General features: G+C 36.0%; 3 protein-coding genes across 3 annotated transcripts in view; all 3 read left to right on the top strand.

Moving 5' to 3' along the window:
• LOC142349845 (3-phosphoinositide-dependent protein kinase 1-like) overlaps window positions 1-19,100 on the top strand; it is a 49,343-nt gene that overhangs the window by 13,512 nt on the left and 16,731 nt on the right. The window lies entirely within an intron of this gene.
• On the top strand, window positions 149-8,953 carry LOC142349239 (synaptosomal-associated protein 23-like). The gene is made up of 2 exons (XM_075400670.1): window positions 149-723; window positions 8,489-8,953. Exons 1-2 carry the CDS (start codon window positions 232-234, stop codon window positions 8,621-8,623), a joined length of 627 nt encoding a protein of 208 aa, XP_075256785.1. The 5' UTR covers window positions 149-231; the 3' UTR covers window positions 8,624-8,953.
• On the top strand, window positions 11,760-19,032 carry LOC142349849 (ubiquitin-like protein NEDD8). The gene is made up of 2 exons (XM_075401662.1): window positions 11,760-12,032; window positions 18,458-19,032. Exons 1-2 carry the CDS (start codon window positions 11,886-11,888, stop codon window positions 18,572-18,574), a joined length of 264 nt encoding a protein of 87 aa, XP_075257777.1. The 5' UTR covers window positions 11,760-11,885; the 3' UTR covers window positions 18,575-19,032.

The raw sequence follows: 19,100 nt of genomic DNA, 5'->3' as shown, positions 1-19,100 counted from the left end.
GCCCGACGTTAGTCGGTTATGTTAATTATAAATTGCAGCAGCATTGCACGCGTAAAAACGCATTCACTTTGTTTATTCACGCGTGCTTATAAAACAATGTCAAATTATCTGCAGGTAAATGTTTGAAGTCCTAATTATTTTCAGTGCCTTATGTCTCCGACAATCATCAACAATCAGTGAATCTCTAATCCTTCGTAATAGTCTTTTTGTACATCTATCTAACTAATTGAAATGGACTACAATACTAGAATAGATAACGTGACAGACGAGTCGTTGGCCAGTACGAACAGGATGAAAGCATACCTCTCAAATGCTGACTCGGCTGCTATTGACACGATGGCCAATCTAGAAACTCAACGTGAACAACTCAATCGAGTTGAGAACAATCTGGACAAAATAGACCAAGAAATCAGAGTTGCAGAACGGAATCTTACACAGATGGACAAATTTTGTGGATTGTGTTTATGTCCATGTAGACGGAAGAAAAGTCTGAAAACATATTCGGCAGACACGGTTGAGATTAATTACACCAAAGCTAAAAATCGTGGATCTTCGAGCAGTAAAAGCACGAAGAGTCCAAAATCGACAAACGTTTCAAATAACAAATTTAGCCACGGTAAAGAAGCTAATGGTCGATACATTGAGAAAATAACAGGAGATGAACGGGAAGACGAAATGGAAGCAAATATGGAAGATATTTCATCCTATTTGAAAGATCTGAAGGTAACAACAGTTATAGTTTACTAAATCTGTCTATAATTTAAAAGAACAATCAACGGAAAATGGTGAACTAACAAAACAGTCCTTGGCAAAATAGCCAGGGCAAAACAGTCCCAAATAGCAAAATATATTTAGCACACCATCAGATTGCATTCACACCAATAAAGAACGCCAGAACACATTCACACCAATAAAGAAGCATACTCCTTGAATTATGCATGTGATTCTATGAAGTTCAACTATTATCAAACTGATTGCAACAGTTTTCGTCAAAATTGTATTCTGGAGCATTCTTTGGAATTGATTGCCCCCGAACGCAGTTTAAATATTATAAACATGCGTCTTTTTATTACCACGCGAAAAGCAGTAGTTGTTTTTCGAAGGTTTGTTAGGTTTTACGATTCTAAGAGAAGTAATGGTTTTTTAAAGGACTTTTACAATTTTAAAAAATTGAATTGTATCGGGGCGCTGTCTTTTTTACGACTCGAAGAGTGAGTGTTGGTGGAGCGTCTTTTTTGATCCGTAATTTTGTTGGAGTGTATTTGAAACAGGAAGTGACATGCGTGAAAGCAAGCGTTTAGGTCAGACTGCCGAAGAACAGAGTAGAGAGAGTCGTTTTCTGTTCATGTCTCTTTTTCGAGTCGGAGCGATAAAAGGTGTGAAAAAAATCGTCAAGCGAGCTATTGTTTTGATCACGTGCGGCATTTTCAAAGCAGTTGTTTTTACTTTAAACTCCAATTTTCAATTAAAGCTGTCCACCCATAGTTCACCCAAAGCGTATAGTTCACCCAAATTAGTAATAGTCCGTTTGAAAGCATTGACCATCTGAAGTAACAAATAAACTTAAAAGATTGAATTTTGACTGTTTTTAACATTTTGCCATGTTGGACGGTTTTTAATTGCCGCCGTCAGCCTCTCAGCGGCTATTATTTAGGCGCTCTCCTTTTTTAAAATTCGCTTTACCTTTTGATAACATTTTTCGCTACATAAGTCACGATTTTCACGCTTGACTTCTGACTTACCTCACTCACTGTTTCAACTGAATGGATTTTAAATTCTTTCACGCATTAAAAACACATTGTAGTGAATACAGTCAAAGTCAAAAGAGCAAATCAAGAGAAAAGGGATGAACAGATAAAGCCCGGTCAGTAAGTCATAGAGCATTAGGTTATCAAAGTTCATTAGAGAGATTGCTAGCTGACTTTATTATTCAGCTTAGTCGCTTTCAGTTTAGCTGAATTATGTAGTTTAGAATCTGAAATTGCACACCGATTAAGAACATTTTTTTGAAACTTAGGAAACAAAAGAATTTAATTTTTATCTCTTCGTTTTTCTGTTTCAATCCCAATGTGCGTCAACGGCGTCTATTTTCCGACAATCTGCCGGATATGTTTAGCTGTTTCTGTATTCTTCTTCCGATTTTTATTGCATTTTGAGTTCTACGGTTCAAATTAGCTGTTTTAGTTGACCTGGCTGCCTGTAGATGTAATTTATTAATTTTGAGTTGTTTTTATTATAGCTGCAAAGCTGTAAGCTAAGCGGAACTATATTGCAATAAACCTTGGTTTTTGTTTCGTCGTCTGACGCTCTTTTTCGTTTTAGATTTGTTCACACAGCAAGGCTGAAAAAGTCAAATTTTCTGAATGACTTCTTCATCTCACTAACGGCACTTGCGCGCGTGACGTCATTTCTCTCTCTCTCTCTCTCTCTCTAGAATGAGTTTTTAGGTCATTTGCGTGATTAGATTTTGATCACACGTGACTTACACACTCAATAAAATGACTTTTGCACTTTAAAACACAAGATTAACTTGAATTAGTTCAAATTTGAATAAGGTCAAAGGAACTCATATGAGTAATAAAGCTCCTACTGAAATGGCTTCTGCGCAATGATTTTTAACAAGCTTTAATAATTTATCGCTAAATGTTTTTTCTATAGTTTTTTGAGCGGCGTCGATAAATTTTTCAACTTGATGAATTTTTCTACATATCTGTATCTGTTTCTATCTCTATTATATTCTATCTATTATACGGCACGCAAGTCTATTCTTTCGCAGCTATTCCGGCAATCTGGTGGCTATGTTTAAACATTATTGAGTAATTTAATGCAAATTTTGGCCTGTTTCGTATGTTTTTGCGCCTAAAACAATTTTTTTTCGCTCTTTGCTTTTGTTGTTGTTCAATGTTTTCCAGGTGTTTGATGCGTAAGTGACTGAGCAGAAGTAATAAGAAGTTTTTCTCAAAATATTGGTGGGAAGTAGCTTCGTAGCATTTTATGGATACTTTTTTCAAGAATTTTTTAGCGATTTTTTTTGTCCTTCATTTCTCCCTTCCACCAGTTTGCTGTGATGTTTTTGTTGGTTTTACTGTGAATTGGTAATCTTTACTTGTACAACAAATCATCGTCTCGCAAAGTGTTTTCCCAGTAGTTCTTTTGGAGTCACATTGTGTAAAGAAATCAGATGGATTAATTTTTGGTTGTCAGAGATTTTATATTAATAATTTGCCTGTTGTTTCAAAATGCTTTGTATAATTAATTAGGAGGATCATTTAATCAGTACGGGTGGTCAGTCTTCTACTTCGGGTCATTTCCCCGTTTTCCCCGGCTATGTTTAAGATCTGCTCACCCATTTTCATGATTTTCAGGTGAAATTAGGGCAATGATTTGTCACGCCGAAACATGAAGTGCAGCGAAAAAGCGATTGGTTTTGCAGCGTGAAATGTTTGCACTCTAATTTTAAAGCAGAGTAATGAAACGGTGTTTGAACAAAAATTCGCTTCCCTGCTGGTGGTTTTTGATCACACGTTGCATTTTGACAATCATTGTTTTCTCGATTCGAAGAGATTTTTTTTCTAAATGGTTTTGCCAGTCCATTAATAGCGCATTCTAGGTCTATTGTTTGTTTGGTCCATGAATTTTTTTGAATTCTAGGTTAGGACTTGTCTTGCTATGTTTGCTTTTACCGGAAGTACTATTTATTCAGACGGAGTTTTGACTTAAAAGCGAAAGTGCGAAAAATTGATGTTTGAATTAAATTTTTCTGATCGATAGTTTTTTGTTCATATGCAGCGTCGAGTGAATGACTTTTGGACTTTGAAGCTGTACTTGAGAGAATAGCGCGTTCAAATAGCTGGTTTTAGCCGTTTTTTTGTCTAATTGGCTGTTTTTTGCCGAATGTTTTTTGGGCAAATCTGCATCAATATTTAAGGACATGGAATTTTTTATCAGTGTTTTTGAGCGCCTGATATTGAGTTTCAAGAACAAAATTGGCTCATATTCAATTTTTTACTTAATTTTTGGCTTTTTAAAATTTTTTGTTTTTGGAGCAGTGAGGGAACTCCACTGTATTCAATGTTTATGGCAGAGTCACTTTAATAGTACATGCCTTGAAAATCTCTTTTTGAAATTAAATGTTTTTGTTTCATGACATCGTACACGTACTAATCCGATTTTTAGGTAGGATGATTATGTAATTTTACTGAGTTATCAATTCTAAATGAATTGTACTTTCTTGTTACATTTTATCAATTTGGTTTTCAACTTCAAAGTTGCCTTTTTACTATTTTTACAATGTGATCCTAACCTTTAATTTCTGGCATATGGCTTGAGTTTTGACGTGAAATGTGTTGTATTTGTTGTGCCTATATAAATTGTTTAAAATATGTAACAAATTTATTGATTTTCCCGCTTTTGTTTGCAGTTGATTTTTTTAATACGATGCAGTTCAGAAATTTTTTTGGAAATACTATTAGTTTTTGAATTTTTTGTGAATCAATTGACCTATGCCTGTTTTTAATGATTTTCTACTAGTGGCTATATTCTGATCATAATAGATATTTTTTGCCTTTGAGTTTTAAACTTTTTATGTTTTCTTGACGTTTTCTTTTTGTTTGCAATAGTTTGAATTCAATTTGAAAGCAAAATAACTCCAGCACCACAGAATCATTGAATTTTTTGAAATGCTCTGACGCCACAACGAAAAGTTCTGTTTTTTGTAGACCTAAATTTTGGTTTTAATCTTTTAAAACAAATTTCAGTTTATGAGAATGCTCTCGGCGTCATGTTTTTCCATAGGGTCATCAGAGTTGCAGAGTTAATTGAATAATTTAGAGCTCTTGATGCCATTTTTTGCTGCAAGGTTATTAGCTCGGTCGGTTTTTTGAGCGTATTGGTTTTTCTCGTCTCATATTTTGTGGTTGTTTTTCAACGTTACCAGATGTTCCTAAGCATACAAATTTTTCGGGCTTCCTTTAATCAAAATCTCTCCATGATTTAATTTTGTGATTTTTTGCATGAATTCTGATTGCGAATAAAATTGTCTTTATGTTATCTTGCATCGATGATGTCAATACTGAAATTTTTATTGTTACGCGGGGGTTGAAATTTCTACCGATTAATTTCAGTTAAATCTTTCGAGGCAAAGAATAATTGTTTTCAGTTAAAAGATGCTTCCGGCTGCAATTAGTGTTTTTTTTGGAAATTTCCGATGCTTTGAGTCGGGTCCGGAATTCTTTGGGCTATGCTTTGTTTACCGGAAGTACTATTTGTTCAGACAGTGTTTTGACTTTTAGCGAAAATTGTAAAGTTGAAGTGTGAACTAATTTTTTCTGGTTTTTGATCATGCGCTGCGTTCTTGAATGGCTTTTTGACTTTGAAAAGTGTTTTTGACAGAATGGCGCGTACATGAGTTTTTACCGTTTTTCGTCCAATTGTCACAGTTTTCTTGTTTGTAATTTGGTTTTTGTAGAAATAGTTTTTAGTTGATGCTGTGTTAATTTTAAGTTCCTGAAATTGATACCACTGTTTTTAAGAGTCTGACAATGCATTTCAAATGAAAAATGGGCACATCGTTCTCAATTTTTGTGTTATGGTTTTTCTTTGATTTTCTTTGATTACGAGCTATGACCTTTTTGATGTTTTGTCACCTGCTGAATAACCACTAGAAGGTTGTGCATGAACTGCTTGTGTGATAATTGGAGTTGGGCTGCAAAATTTGGTAGTTAAGTGCACCTATAAAAGCGTATTGCGCGACAATATTTTTATAACAACCCTGAACACTTCCGAATGATATATTGACCCCCCGAAAAAACCTTTGAGCTCAAATTTTTGACCTCTGAAAAATTGTGGTTCTGTTGAATTTTAGTACGGGGAATGTTGGAAGATCTTTAACGTTTACCTACTGCATGCGATTTAATAGTTTTTGGGTGGTTTAGAAAGGTATTTTTGCTGATAGTTTAAATTGGCTATGGATCCAATTTGCTTACTTTAGGAACGCGTTATATTAGTTTATTTTATTTATTTTGACATCAGATTGTTTAACCTAAAAAATCCTTCTTCCTTGGTATTTGACTGTTGAATAAGTACCAAAGATGACCTTTAAATTTAAGGATAAAGTATGTTCGCATAGGCAAACAAATGAAGTAATTGTCGATTCAACAGCAAAATAGCAACCACTGTTGTAGCGGACCTTTGGTGTAGAGTTTTTTTTTGATGCAGAAGTACGCTGTCTAGTGGAACTAGGCATTTTGAGATTGTTATTTTGCTGTAAGATCACAAAAAGGGTTCTGTTGGCAACTCGGTTAAATTTTCTGGTTAGTAAAGCACGGAACTGTTATTTTGTTCTTATTTGTCTTAAGTTGTGATATCAATAGTACGAACATTTATCAGATATATCATACTGATTGGGTTACTATAACTAGGGCTAATGTTTCGGAATTTCTCTTTAGACAATTTGGAAAGGGTTTTAACAGGAGATAAAAGTGAGGAGGGAAAATAGCGATAATTAAAAAGAAGTACTCTTCATGATTTTAAAATCTTGGTCGACAGAAATCACCTCTGTGGGCAGCTTAGATAAACTCCAGAAGACGCAACCCTGCCAAAACATCTTTTATTCTGATGTTATTAAATTTCGGAATGAATTGAATTTGCTCATAAATTCATATAACAGGTTTTTCTGTTTTGGGAATGCAACTAAACGCTTCTTAAAGTTCAAATTTCAAACTTCAAATTTTTTCTTTTGAACTCATTTAGAAAACTTCCCGTTTTTTACTTCACTTCTCAGATTTGTGGGAAAAATATTTTGTTTCTGTAGAACAGAGAAACAATGATAAAAGATTTTATCAACGAATTTGTTGTGTGGAAGACAATGAAAATCCTATGCTCACTTTGTATTAACGATTGCTTGTGAATGAAACGTGTCATTGTCGCTTGCCTTTTGAGTCACTGAGGAAGTTTTCTCGTTCTTTTATTATTAAAAGCCGTGTCAGCAATTCCAGGTGGCTATTATTGCGCTCCTGGTTTTTTTTAAGAAATCAAAGAATTTGAATTGTATTGGGGCACTGTCTTTTTTTCAAGTTTGTTCACACATTTTCATGATTTTTGAAGTCAAATTGGAGTAGTGATTTTGGTCACGCCGAAACAGGAAATGGTGCGAAAAAGCGAGTGGTTTTGCGGCGTGAAAATTTTTCGCTCTAATTTTATGGTAGAGTGAGAAAACGGTGTTTGAACATAAGTTCACTTTCTCGCTAGTGGTTTTTGTTCACATGCGGCAATTTCAGTTTGGTTTTTATTGTTTTTTCAATTTTTTGGGTCGGATTTTTATTTCTTCTAACAGATTTTTGTTTCGTCTTACCCTGACTTCTTGGAATTGACTTTTTCAATGACTTCAGTGACTTCTGCTTTACAGTTAAAATTTGTGATCGTGACGTCATTTCTGCTTTTAGGTCAATTGCGTGACTTAACTCACTAAAAAATGATTTTTCAACTCACTTATGGAACTTTAAATTTTAGAACATTTACTAATTAAAGGTCAATTGTGTGCATCTAAGTAGTGCCAAATTTATATGCCCTAATTCCTGAGTAATAGAGTCTTGAGTTTTAATATCGAATATTAATTTTGAAAAGGCTCCATTAGGGCTTTTTCCTTGTAGAGCAAATGTGTCTCATAAAAATGACAGTCCGAATCTAACCCAAAAAGTCTAGTGGTCTATTAAAAAGCTGGTGGTCGATCTGTCAATCTTATTTCTTTAGTTGTTTCAATTCTTGTTAGGTCACAGGCGGCTATTTTCCGGCAATCTGCCGGCTATGTTTTTGTTTTTAAGGAAACCTATCTGAAGAAGTGTCCAAGATGATAAGGGACCAATTTTGGAAAGAACTTGAAACATTCTTTGTACACTAATTAGTAAATTTGAAACCTATGTTTTCGGGCGCTTTTATTCATGCAATGGAGTTATAAAAGTATATAAGAATGTAAATTGATAGAAATTTTCTTGAAAAGGTAAATAGTATTTTTGCAGTGAAACGAGCTTGAGCAGGGGCTTTCAATTTAGTTGAATAAAAAATGTTGTTTGGTAATTTCCCACTTCCTATCTTTTTAAAAGATAAGAATTTTGAAATCGCTAAACAATTGTTCGCCGTAATAGCAGATTAAAAAATTCCACGCTTGGATCTATGGATTAAAGCTTTTATCTACAGCTTTTTATGTGAATTAAAACAATCTATCAAATGTGGCTGAACAAGAATAGCCGCTAAGCTCATGTTTCGTCCCCATTACCGAGTGTCTGTATAAGTCATTTGTAGGCACGGTTTTAAGTTATTTTAAAGGGGCTGCAGATAATTTTTTTCAGACAAGATCGAATAAACAGTTACATGAATTTTCGTAGTCGCGGTGAGTGGTAATACAAAAGTCGGCGATTAAATTTTTGTTGCAGTGAAAAAGTGTGCCAGGCAGTATTTCAAATGTTAAGCAGCTATAAACGTTGACTTTTAGGTGAAAGCAAAAGTAATGGGCAATGAGATCGAAACCCAAAACGAGATGATTGATCGGGTGAATGTGAAAGCGGCGAAAAATAAAGAGAATGTCGAACTATCGGACAGACACGCTGCCAATGTTTTGAGCAGATAGCATATCAAGAACCAATATCAGCTGAAGAAGAGCTAATATCTAATTTCAGTTGCTATTATAAAAATAAAAATTAATTGGATTATGATTGGAAGTTATTGGATATAGAATAGTAATTACGTAACAGCAATCTTGTGTGGTGATAAGATTATATATTTTCACCCTCTTAGATGAAACAGGTGCGGGTTCTTTTAGCAACTTCATCTTCAATTAATGTGCCTTATTGTTGCTCAGACTATCATCAGAATGTTAATCACTTACATGGTTGCCTTTTTCTTCTCTATTTGAAATCTATTTTGTTTGTACATGATATAAATTTCATATTTTTGGTAACTTTTTCAACTTTGAGACAATCTGAACCCTAGTATTGATACTGTTAAGATATTGATAGATTGGCTAAGGTATAAAAGTTCAACACACTGAATCCAGCTTTCAAAGCAATCGAGATCACTCCAACGAGAGCAATGTAGCGAAATCAAGTGTTAACGTTCTCGTTTATGGAATGCTGCTCACAAATTGAATCCAATCAATGAATTTAAACCAAGATATGACCTCTAAATGTATAAAATTATTGAGATATACTTTTAAAAATGATGAGATTTTTGATTATGTCATCAAAATGGAACGGGGAGTATTGAGGAACATGGCGCTTTTGCAAAACTTTTTCTGTATTTCAAATTGTTCTAACTTTCTAATTATTAAGAACATGTCAAGTTTGTCCGATCGAATGTCAATTTTGTGGGACTGATAATTTTGATATGAATGGGATACTGTTCCTGTTCGACAGCTTATGAGAACTGAATCAATCCTTGAACAGATACTAGTACCTTTTTGTTTTCGCGAAGATAAATGCTCTTAAGTTTTTTTTCCATTTCCTCTGCCTTTTCACGCCTTCAGGCGCTCCATTCTTACATAATTTAGTATGTCAGTCTTCTTTTTTTCTGGATAATTGTATTAGGATTTCGACTCATGGAAAAAAAAGAACACGACACTTCGGTATCCAAACATTTGATTAGAAATAAAGTTCAGTTCAAATGAAATTAGTTATCAGTTGATTGGCATCCAGTGAAAACATAGAGAGCAGTAGAACAGAGCGATGTTTGGTTTCATTAGAAAAAGCGAACTTCTGTTGCTAGTTTCAAAGTAAAAAAATGGTATTGAATATAATGCGTTGGGTTTTCGATTGATGAGCAAATGAGCAAACGCTTAGGTAGGAAAGAAGGTAGATTGTTTGCGGTGTATTTGCTTCAGTTCGCAAGAAGTAGATTTTTTGAATTCGAAGACATCCAAATTAGAAATTGTAAACGAATGTAAGGCTAAAATCTTTTGATGAAGATTAAAGATTTGTACGAATTTAGTTTTGTAACAAAGCAGCAAATATTTTCAAAAAAATTGCCGTCTTTCACCCTAAGCTTTTGCTCATTTTTTCTTCAGTAGAAAAACGAAACGTATTATTTTGAATACCAATCTGCTTATTTGAAAATTGCAATAAATGTTTGCTTTCTCTCGCGAAAATAAAGAATCGCCGCTTCGTACTACTGCTCTCCGTATTTTGACTGGACGCCAATCAAATGAGAACCAATTTAATCACTGCAATGATTTTTTTAATGAAATTAACGTTGTTCTGAACTTAACTGCGCACAGTTATCGGCGCTTTTCGAATATTAAAGAACTTGATTAATGGCCGCCGTCTGCCTCTCAACGGCTATTGTTTAGCCGCTCTCCTTTTTACAATTCAAAGAATTTGGATTGTATTGGGGCGTGGGGCGCTGTCTTTTTTAAAGATCTGTTCACACATTTTCATGATTTTTGAAGTCAAATTGGAGTAGTGATTTTGGTCACGCCGAAACAGGAAATGGTGCGAAAAAGCGAGTGGTTTTGCGGCGCAAAATTTTTTCACTCTAATTTTAAAATAAAGTGAGAAAAAACGGTGTTTGAACAAAAATTCGCTTTCTCGCGAGTGGTTTTTTATTCACATGCGGCTTTTATTCACTTTGGTTTTTACTGTTTTTTCAATCTTTTGGATCGGACTTTTTTCTAAATGGTTTTCCCAATCCATTCATAGTTCATTCTAGGCCTAGTTTTTGTTAGAATCAAATTTGCATTTCTCGCTAGTGGTTTTTGTTCCCGCTAGAAATTTTGTTTTTTCTCATTTTTAGAAATGGTTTTTCCAAGTCACTCATAGTCCGTTCTAGGTCTAGTTTTTGTTTAGTCAATGAAAATTCTTTGAATTGTACGTCAGGACTTGTCCGGCTATGTTTTTTAATTTGCTTTACCTTTACATCACGTTTTTCGATTTACATATAACACGATTTTCACGTTTGACTTCCGACTTACTTCTCACTCATTCAACTGAATGGATTTTAAATTCTTTCAAGCATTGAATTACGCAATGTAGTGAATACGGTCAAAGTCAGAAGAGCAAAATCAAAAGAAGCGGGTTGAACCGATAGTCATATTTCTTTAGGTTTTATAAAGTTTATTGAGTGTTTGCTAGCTGACATTGGTATTAGCGTGTCAGGACAATTTTGCCAATGTGATAATTAAACCAAAAATTGCACAAATATTGCTCGGACAAAGAAATAGATCCAAACAACCACAATATAGAAGATTGATCATAGTAACTTGACAAGTGAACTTTCAGATTTTAATTAGATTGATGCCAGTCGGTGGAGGTCAGAGAAGACCTGCACAGCAGCAGGGGTCTTGTTTCCAGAGGGTCCAAATGGGCTTCATCATGGGACTGGGAGTTGGCTCGGCTGCCGGGGTCCTTTTCAGTCTATTCGGAGTACCTGGTCTGATTAAGGCCGGATTCACACCTGCCAAAATAGCCGCCCAGTCTATGAAAACTGTAGGAGCCACTGGTTTCAGTTTTGGAACGTTTATGTCAATAGGCACTGCAATTAGGTGCTGAGATGATAGTCAACTGGATAGTTTTGTTGTATTTCGCTTTGCATAAATTGAATTTTTGACCTAAATCTATAATTAAAAATATCTGCCAGTCATTTTTTGACCAGTTGAGTAATCAGAGGCTTGAAGAATTGAGATTTCTTGAGCTGAGAGACACCGGAAGAAGTGTTTGCTATAACGGCAGCCATTATTTAACAATTATTACTAAAAATTTTATTTATTTCAGATAGCGTCTGATTGGTTGTCATTGAAACAAATTGATCTTGTCAACCGAAATTCGGGTTTCGTGCAGTTAAAACAATTTCTGACTAACCATCATCGATAAGAAGAAAAAGGAGAGAAAAATCTTTAAAGAATGTTGATAAAAGTGAAGACGTTGACTGGCAAGGAGATCGAGATTGACATAGAGCCCAATGACAAAGTGGAAAGAATAAAGGAGAGGGTCGAGGAAAAGGAAGGCATCCCACCCCCACAGCAGAGACTCATTTTTGCAGGAAAACAGGTATATTCACGTACACATCGCTTATGTTTTTGTACTTCATCAAGTAGTCTCGCCCAACGGCATCACGAGCTTTTTCACCAGATTATATGAACTAACTGTTGGATATTCTGTCTTCGTACAGTTTTTAAAAAATAAAAAGCGACAGTAAAAAGCTATAAAAATAAAATCCTATCATTTGGGTGGGATATAAGCGGAATCACTGCTCGGAAGTTTTAACTCATCAAACTCCAGTACTTCGACGTGCTCTTTTGTTTTGTCTCTTCTGTGATTTCTTAGCCAAAGATGATTACATGACAGAGATGATTTTTCGCTCAAGCTATCGATTTGGGCGATTCTCTTATTTGCCATTGGTTTCTGTTCCGGTCCCGATTTTTTCAAACTCAAAATTTTTCAAACACTTTTTTACTTTGACTTTGTTCTGAGGTGCATGAATCCTTAATATTCGTTGTTTCTTCTTCGTTTTTAAATTTTTGTCGTTGTTTTCGCACTGGTTCTACCATCTTGATATTGGGACCTGGCAAGTCTATTTGGCAGCTCGCGAATTGTGTCAGTCGTTTTTATACTTGTTTACGTTGTCAGAAAATAAGTTAAAAAATTCCACTTTTAATTTAGTCGTGGACAAAGGTTTTGTTCGATTTTGGGAATTCAGTCGGTAGATCATTTCTCAAGTTTTAAGCGCTACTTTATGAGAGATACCTCCCCCATTACTTGTTGAGGCTCTGGAATATTAACATCCAGTTAAGGAGAAACTGTTTTATAGCTTAAGTGAAGGAGACCAATCCTCTGGATTAACACAGTCAATGAGCAACTTGACAGTTGAAGACTCTGACACCCCGTTTTCAAGTTCCTTTTAATACAGTGCTGTTTTATCCTGATAGAAAAGACAGACTTTTTAAAATAACTGTTAACTGTGAAAAGCCACAAAAACAACAGAACTAAAATCAGTTATTCAAGTTGGGGACCACAAATTGATGAATGGGTGTGCTCACGATCCATTAGGTCAAACGCTCAATTTAGCTCCTTACTGTCAAACTCAAAAAAGATTCCACGTGATATAGCAGCCCGCATTGACGAGATAGTTTTGACTGGCGAAACAGAAACAAGTTTAAGTAGCACAGAGGTCAGTCCTGGTGCATCAAACATGGATCCTATTAGACTGCCAGACTTGGAAACAATTTGCAAGAAACAGATTCCCACACTACGTTACATACCGGTCAAATTTCGACTCAGTTGGTCTGACGTTCTCACCAAAACTATCGAGGTATGTATCTCACAGCCAAACTTCACACAAAACTGGAAGAAGCCGTTTGCCATTAGTAGATGCATATTACGAGCATCTAATAGCGGTGGAAAGAAACAAACAAAATCAGGAAAACTTATTGTCAAAACGGTTTGAGCGCAGGAAAGCGGGGGACTACGCCGGACTTTGGTATGAAGCTGCATCGATGAGGCAATCAGGAAAAACCGTTACTGAAACCATAGAAGCACTTGCAGCTCGTGCCAAGGCGCTGTGCCTCCAAGGCCAATTCGGGAGAACAGCAAAAATTCTGTCAACCTATGGCGTAGCGCCAGATACTATCCAAACATTCAGAGCCCAAAACTCTACACCCTCTGGAAGAACAACCTCGGCTGCAATATCAAGATTACAGCTCCCAAGCTCATCAGTTTGATGAGCCAACTGTGTTTGGCCAAATAGAAGCCTTCCCCAATTTCTCAGCTGCTGTTCATCGAAAATGTACCCTGAACACCTTTTGCACGCAGTTAATTGCGCTGCTTCTGATCAATCTAAAAAAGCTATTACAAGCATAACAAAGCTTGTGAATTTGGCCAGCAGAGGTCAGCTCCCTGTGTCAGTGGCACCAGTTTTCTGCAGTGCTTCTTTAGCTGCTTTAAAGAAATAAAGGGTGGTGTACGTCCGATAGCTGTGGGCGAGGTCTTGCGACGTTCGTTTGCAAAATGCATAGCCAAACAAACACAAACGGAGTCGGCCGAACTGTTCTCATCTAAACAACTTGGTGTAGGTGTAAAGGGTGGAGCCGGAAGTATCATACACGCGGCCAAAATTACATTTGAGAAATTGCAGCTTTCACAGGATGCAGGAATATTACAGATCAATTTTAAAAACGCCTTCAATTCCTTTAAACGAAGTCAAATTCCAAATGCAGCTGTTACATTAATGCCGAGTCTTGCATTATTTGCCATATATTGCTACTCACAGCACAGTCATCTTTCTTATAGTAACAAATCTGTAACGAGTCAATCTGGAGTGCAACAAGGAGATCCCTTGTGTTCTCTTGTTCTCCCTAACCTTGTGGCCTATAATAGAAGAGATTGAATCAATAATAACTAATCTTACCCAGCACCGTTGATTGGTACCTTGACGATGGTATTATTGCTGGAACAAAACACGAACTGAACGAGGCTGTAGATATATTGACTGTCCCGGGCAAAACTTGCGGCCTAGAACTCAGAAGAGACAAATGTGAAGTCTGGTCAAAAGGAGCTCTGAACACGATCGATAGCAGAATTAGAAAACAGTAGAGAGGGACTTGAAATACTGGGTTCTGTTGTTGGATAACTCCGATTCGTTGCTTCCTCGATACAGAAACGTGTCCAAAAGATCGAAAAATTACTGGAGAACCTCGAGTACATAAAGGACCCACATTGTGCTCTTGGCATTTACGTATTTGGCTGGTTGCACCAAAAATGGTGTATTCACTGCGCTGCAATACACCATCAGTGGAAGCTGTAAATCTTTTTGAGGAATTTGACTCGCTTCAAAGGACAACTTTCGAGAATATACTGGGAACAGTCTTGTCCAATGAATCATGGCATCAAGCACGTTTGTCTATCAATAAGACTGGAATTGGAATCCGACGAGCGTCTCAGATAAAAGCAGCCTATATTGGTTCGATATCGCAGTCTGCTACATTAGTGGAGCTTATAACTGGCCAAAGTACGACAACAGGTCACACTTTTACCAAAATGATTGAAGAAATAAATGGTTTTGTCAATATCGCAGCTTACTCAAAGCAAAATACAGGAAGTCCTAGACAAAATTGCTCTCAATAAATTAATTGAAAATCAAACATCAGAAAAAGCTCGTTTTTTGTCACTCTCTATGCCTCAATCAAGAGCATGGTTATCGGAAGCTCCCATACCGGCTCTCGGCCTCCATCTCTTTTCCAACGATTTTCGTGCAACTGTGAAGTACAGACTGGGAGCTCCCATATATGAAATAGAAAGGAAGTGTCCATATTGTAAAACAGGATCTTTGGATACACTCGGTTATCATGCTGTTGCTTGTCATGGGCGGGGTGATATGATTTCGCGACACGACCGACTTAGGGACAATTTTTTTTCCGCTTGCAGCGCTGCCAACCTGTCACCAGTTTGCGAGCAGAAAAACCTGATACCAGAAACAAATTGTCGACCTGGAGATGTGTATTTACCGTTTTGGTCTGTTGGGCAACCGGCAGCTCTGGATATAACCATTACATCCCCACTGCAACCCAGTATTATTTCGAATGCGGCGAGGAAGTCTGGTTTTGCCCTGAGAGCTGCGGAAGACAGGAAGTTGGAGCAATATTCCCAACAATGTGCCAACATAGGTGTTCAATTTATTCCCATGGCTTTTGAATCATTTGGAGGACTCTCTGAATTGATCAGAAAGACATTGAAGCGAATAGCTCTGCTCACTGACAACAGAAGTTTGTACTCAGCTGGTGTGTCAGTTGCTTTCAGCAGGCTTGAGCAATCGGTTTCGGCCACACTAATGCGAGGAAACGCTATAATGTTGATAGCAGGAAGCGCAGAACTGTGAGCCAGCTGCAAGGAAAAGAAACCTCCTTAATGTCTCCTGACCTTCGATTGTGTGGGTTTCAGTATCCCATTTGCAAACCAAATAGTGTGGGTTCCACTATCCTAGTTAAATAACCGATTGTGTGGGTTTTACTATTCCAAATGAAAACACGATTGATTAAATTTAATTAAATATGAATTTTTTATTCTTACCTGACCAAAGTGGGGAAAATAGAAACATATATTTCATATCTGGAAAACTGAAATGAACTGTTGAAAATTGATTTATTAAACTGGTGATGTGCTGTTTTATAAACCTAGTCATGGTAACCAAGTTAATTGTTAATTCTTATGATTATAAAAAAAATATATAGCTTACATGTGTTAATTTTTCTGGAAACAATATTGTCAACTCGGCAAAGTATCTGGCACTTTGCAGGCGATATCGCAGAATTTTTAAAAGTCCGTTACTGTTGCGAAAAAAATGATGTTCTTTCTAATTGCGTTCTGAATTATTAAAATTTATTTTCCAGCAGTTTGCAACGTATGATAACTGCTAACGAAAACGAGAACTTCTCCCTGTTCTATAGTCGGTTTACAATTTCTTACGGTGTTGCATCATCATTATAATATTAGCTCAAAATTTAGTTTATTTCTAAATTTTTCTGCTGCAGTTCCTTCTTATTTTTAATTGCTTTCGAACGGAGTTCGAAGCAATCATTGTAAACTTGTTTTTAATGCAAAATTTGCGCCTGGCCGTTTTTTCCTGAAACATTCTTTCGTTTTCACTTTTTGATTGGCTTTTTCAAGCTTGACTTGATCTTTGCGTGACCTAAATTGTTTTTTTTTCTGAAATTAAATGTGCTGCTAAAACAACTTTGTGAAGATAAGCTATTACAAAGACCTGATGGTCAAAAACCCACACCTCGGGCACAATAGACTGAATCGTTAACCACGAGTGGTTAATGATTCAGTGTCTTATAAGCAGACCCTCTTATCTAGGTTGCGGCCCCCTCTGAATTAAATTGTGCCGCCTGTCGTTCAAGAGCACTTTGCCTGACGTTAGTCGGATTTAATTCGATCTATTGGTTTTAAATTGAACTTGTGTTGTTTGGAAAATTCGATGAGTCTGTTACTGTTCTCGCTGTTAAGAGGCAGAATTAGTATGTTGTGAAATGTTTATTCCATCCTTGCATTATTTTGTTTCAATTTGTTCTCAACTCATATACGTTTTTATAATTTCTCGTATTAAAAATATGGTTGGTATTTTTCTTGTTCCTTTTAATTCGTTTATTTTACAGTTGACTGCTTCTTCCATAGTTTCTTTTTTATCTTTGAAGAGTGGAAGAAAATTTTTCCAAATACTACTAATTTCTCAGAATTTTTAATTATTTACGAGATTGGTCTTGTTTTGAGTAATTTCTTACGTTCTTTATTTGTTGACAAACTTAGTGGTATTTATCTCCTCAATGATCAGTTAAAGTGTGTTTTTCCACGCTCACTTGGGGATTTTTTCGTGGTTTTAGTTTTTTTTTTTTTCCATCTTCAAGTTGTTTCCGGTGCTTTCTCGCCGTCTTTGATTTGGTTCCAGCTTTTTTTTATTTTTATCATCTTTGTAAAGCTACAGGTAGTTATAGGCACGGAGCATTTAAGGGAGCAAATGAGCCAGCAATTTTTATGCGTTAATTTTTTCATACCTTGAAGCAGAATCAGGCAACAGATTTCAATTTTTTTGTTCTTGTTTAATTTAATTTTTTTTTGAGCTTCTCAATCAAATTTTTGTGAATGTGGATTTTTCTGTTTTACCTAATAATGTGGTTATGAACTTTTGAACTGATGCTTAGGATCTGACTTGCAATGTTTTTATGCAATAGAAAGAGTATCGATTGTTTGGTCCTCGGTTTTATTTATAAAATGTATTCATCCAATTTTGGATTTTAATACCCAATTTGAGTAGTGATTTTAGTCACCTTGAAACAATAAAAAGAGCGAGAAATATAGTGGTCGAAAAGGTGAAACTCTCAGCCTACTAAATTAAAGAATTTCCCGTTTTCGGAAGTGTTTTTTTTATCAAAGAGGGCAAAAAGGGCTGTTTGACCTCTGTTCACACTGTTTTTTTCACAAATTGATTTTTTCACAACAGCTGTTCAAAAGTTGGTACACGTGTTCTAATTGTTCATAATTGCGCCTGTTTGAGATCTTCAATGGACAGCTAATAATTTTTAGACTTGAGAACCATTATTCCCAAAAATATTTGATTTGTGAGGCATAGTTCAATCTCTTCAAATTTAGGTTTTATTACGTGGCTGAATTTTTCATTTCTTCTTAATTCAATTTTCCATCTTTTCTTAATTTAAAAACATTAAAAGTGTTTAAAACGTATTAGTTTGCCCACCTATGGTTGTGAACATAAGGTAAATCCACGGGGTAAACGAAACAGATCCATATTTCTATCCGACTGGAGGTCACCGCGGACAATCGCTGCTTTTATCCGGCAATCTGCTAACTAATCGTCCTAATGCATGCATGTATTGTTTTAAATCCGACATCATCGTTAGAAGAGAAAAGTGCCCGAAAATAATCGAATTTATTTTGTGTACTGGCGTATATTTGTTTTTGGATAGATGAATGATGACAAGACAGCCGAGTACTACAGAATCGTGGGTGGGTCAGTGCTGCATTTGGTGCTTGCTCTTAGAGGAGGCTCACCCCAAACAGAACTCAACAACCATTACTCGTGATCATCCTTTGAAAGTGGCATTGAGAGATATGTATTGATGCAATTTGATAGTTCAGACTGAAACTGTAGATGTGCGCTTTTACTGTGTAATCTAAATATATGAACAAGTAAATTCTTTATCAGTTTAAACCTGTTCAATTTACAAGCACTCGCCGTGGAATTTTGAAAGTGATCTATTTGGCTTGTTACAAACGAATTGAACGTCAATAGTTATATACAATTGATGACGGGTCTTTCCGCATAATGGCCACCCACCCCTCCAAGCTTAGTGGTCTCATAACGTACAGCCCCCAAAATACCATAAATGTACTGTAATGGAGAGCTATAGTTTTATGTAAGTGCTCTAATGGGAAAGACACTTGATGACTAGATGTTTATTTAGTTGCGATCTGATTTGTTAATGCTTATGATAAATTGTTGCAGTAAGTATGAAACCATGAAATCCGTTGGCTCAGTTAATTTTTTCTCAAAAAAATTACAGCGGGTCGTTCGCAATATAACCCCATCTCAAATTGTAGCCCCTTTAA

Source organism: Convolutriloba macropyga, chromosome 11, assembly GCF_964194025.1.
Source record: "Convolutriloba macropyga chromosome 11, txConMacr16.3, whole genome shotgun sequence".
In the NCBI taxonomy this organism is placed as follows: domain Eukaryota; kingdom Metazoa; phylum Xenacoelomorpha; order Acoela; family Convolutidae; genus Convolutriloba; species Convolutriloba macropyga.
The sequence above is the reverse complement of the archived record's forward strand: the minus strand, read 5'-3'. Positions and strand labels throughout refer to the sequence as shown.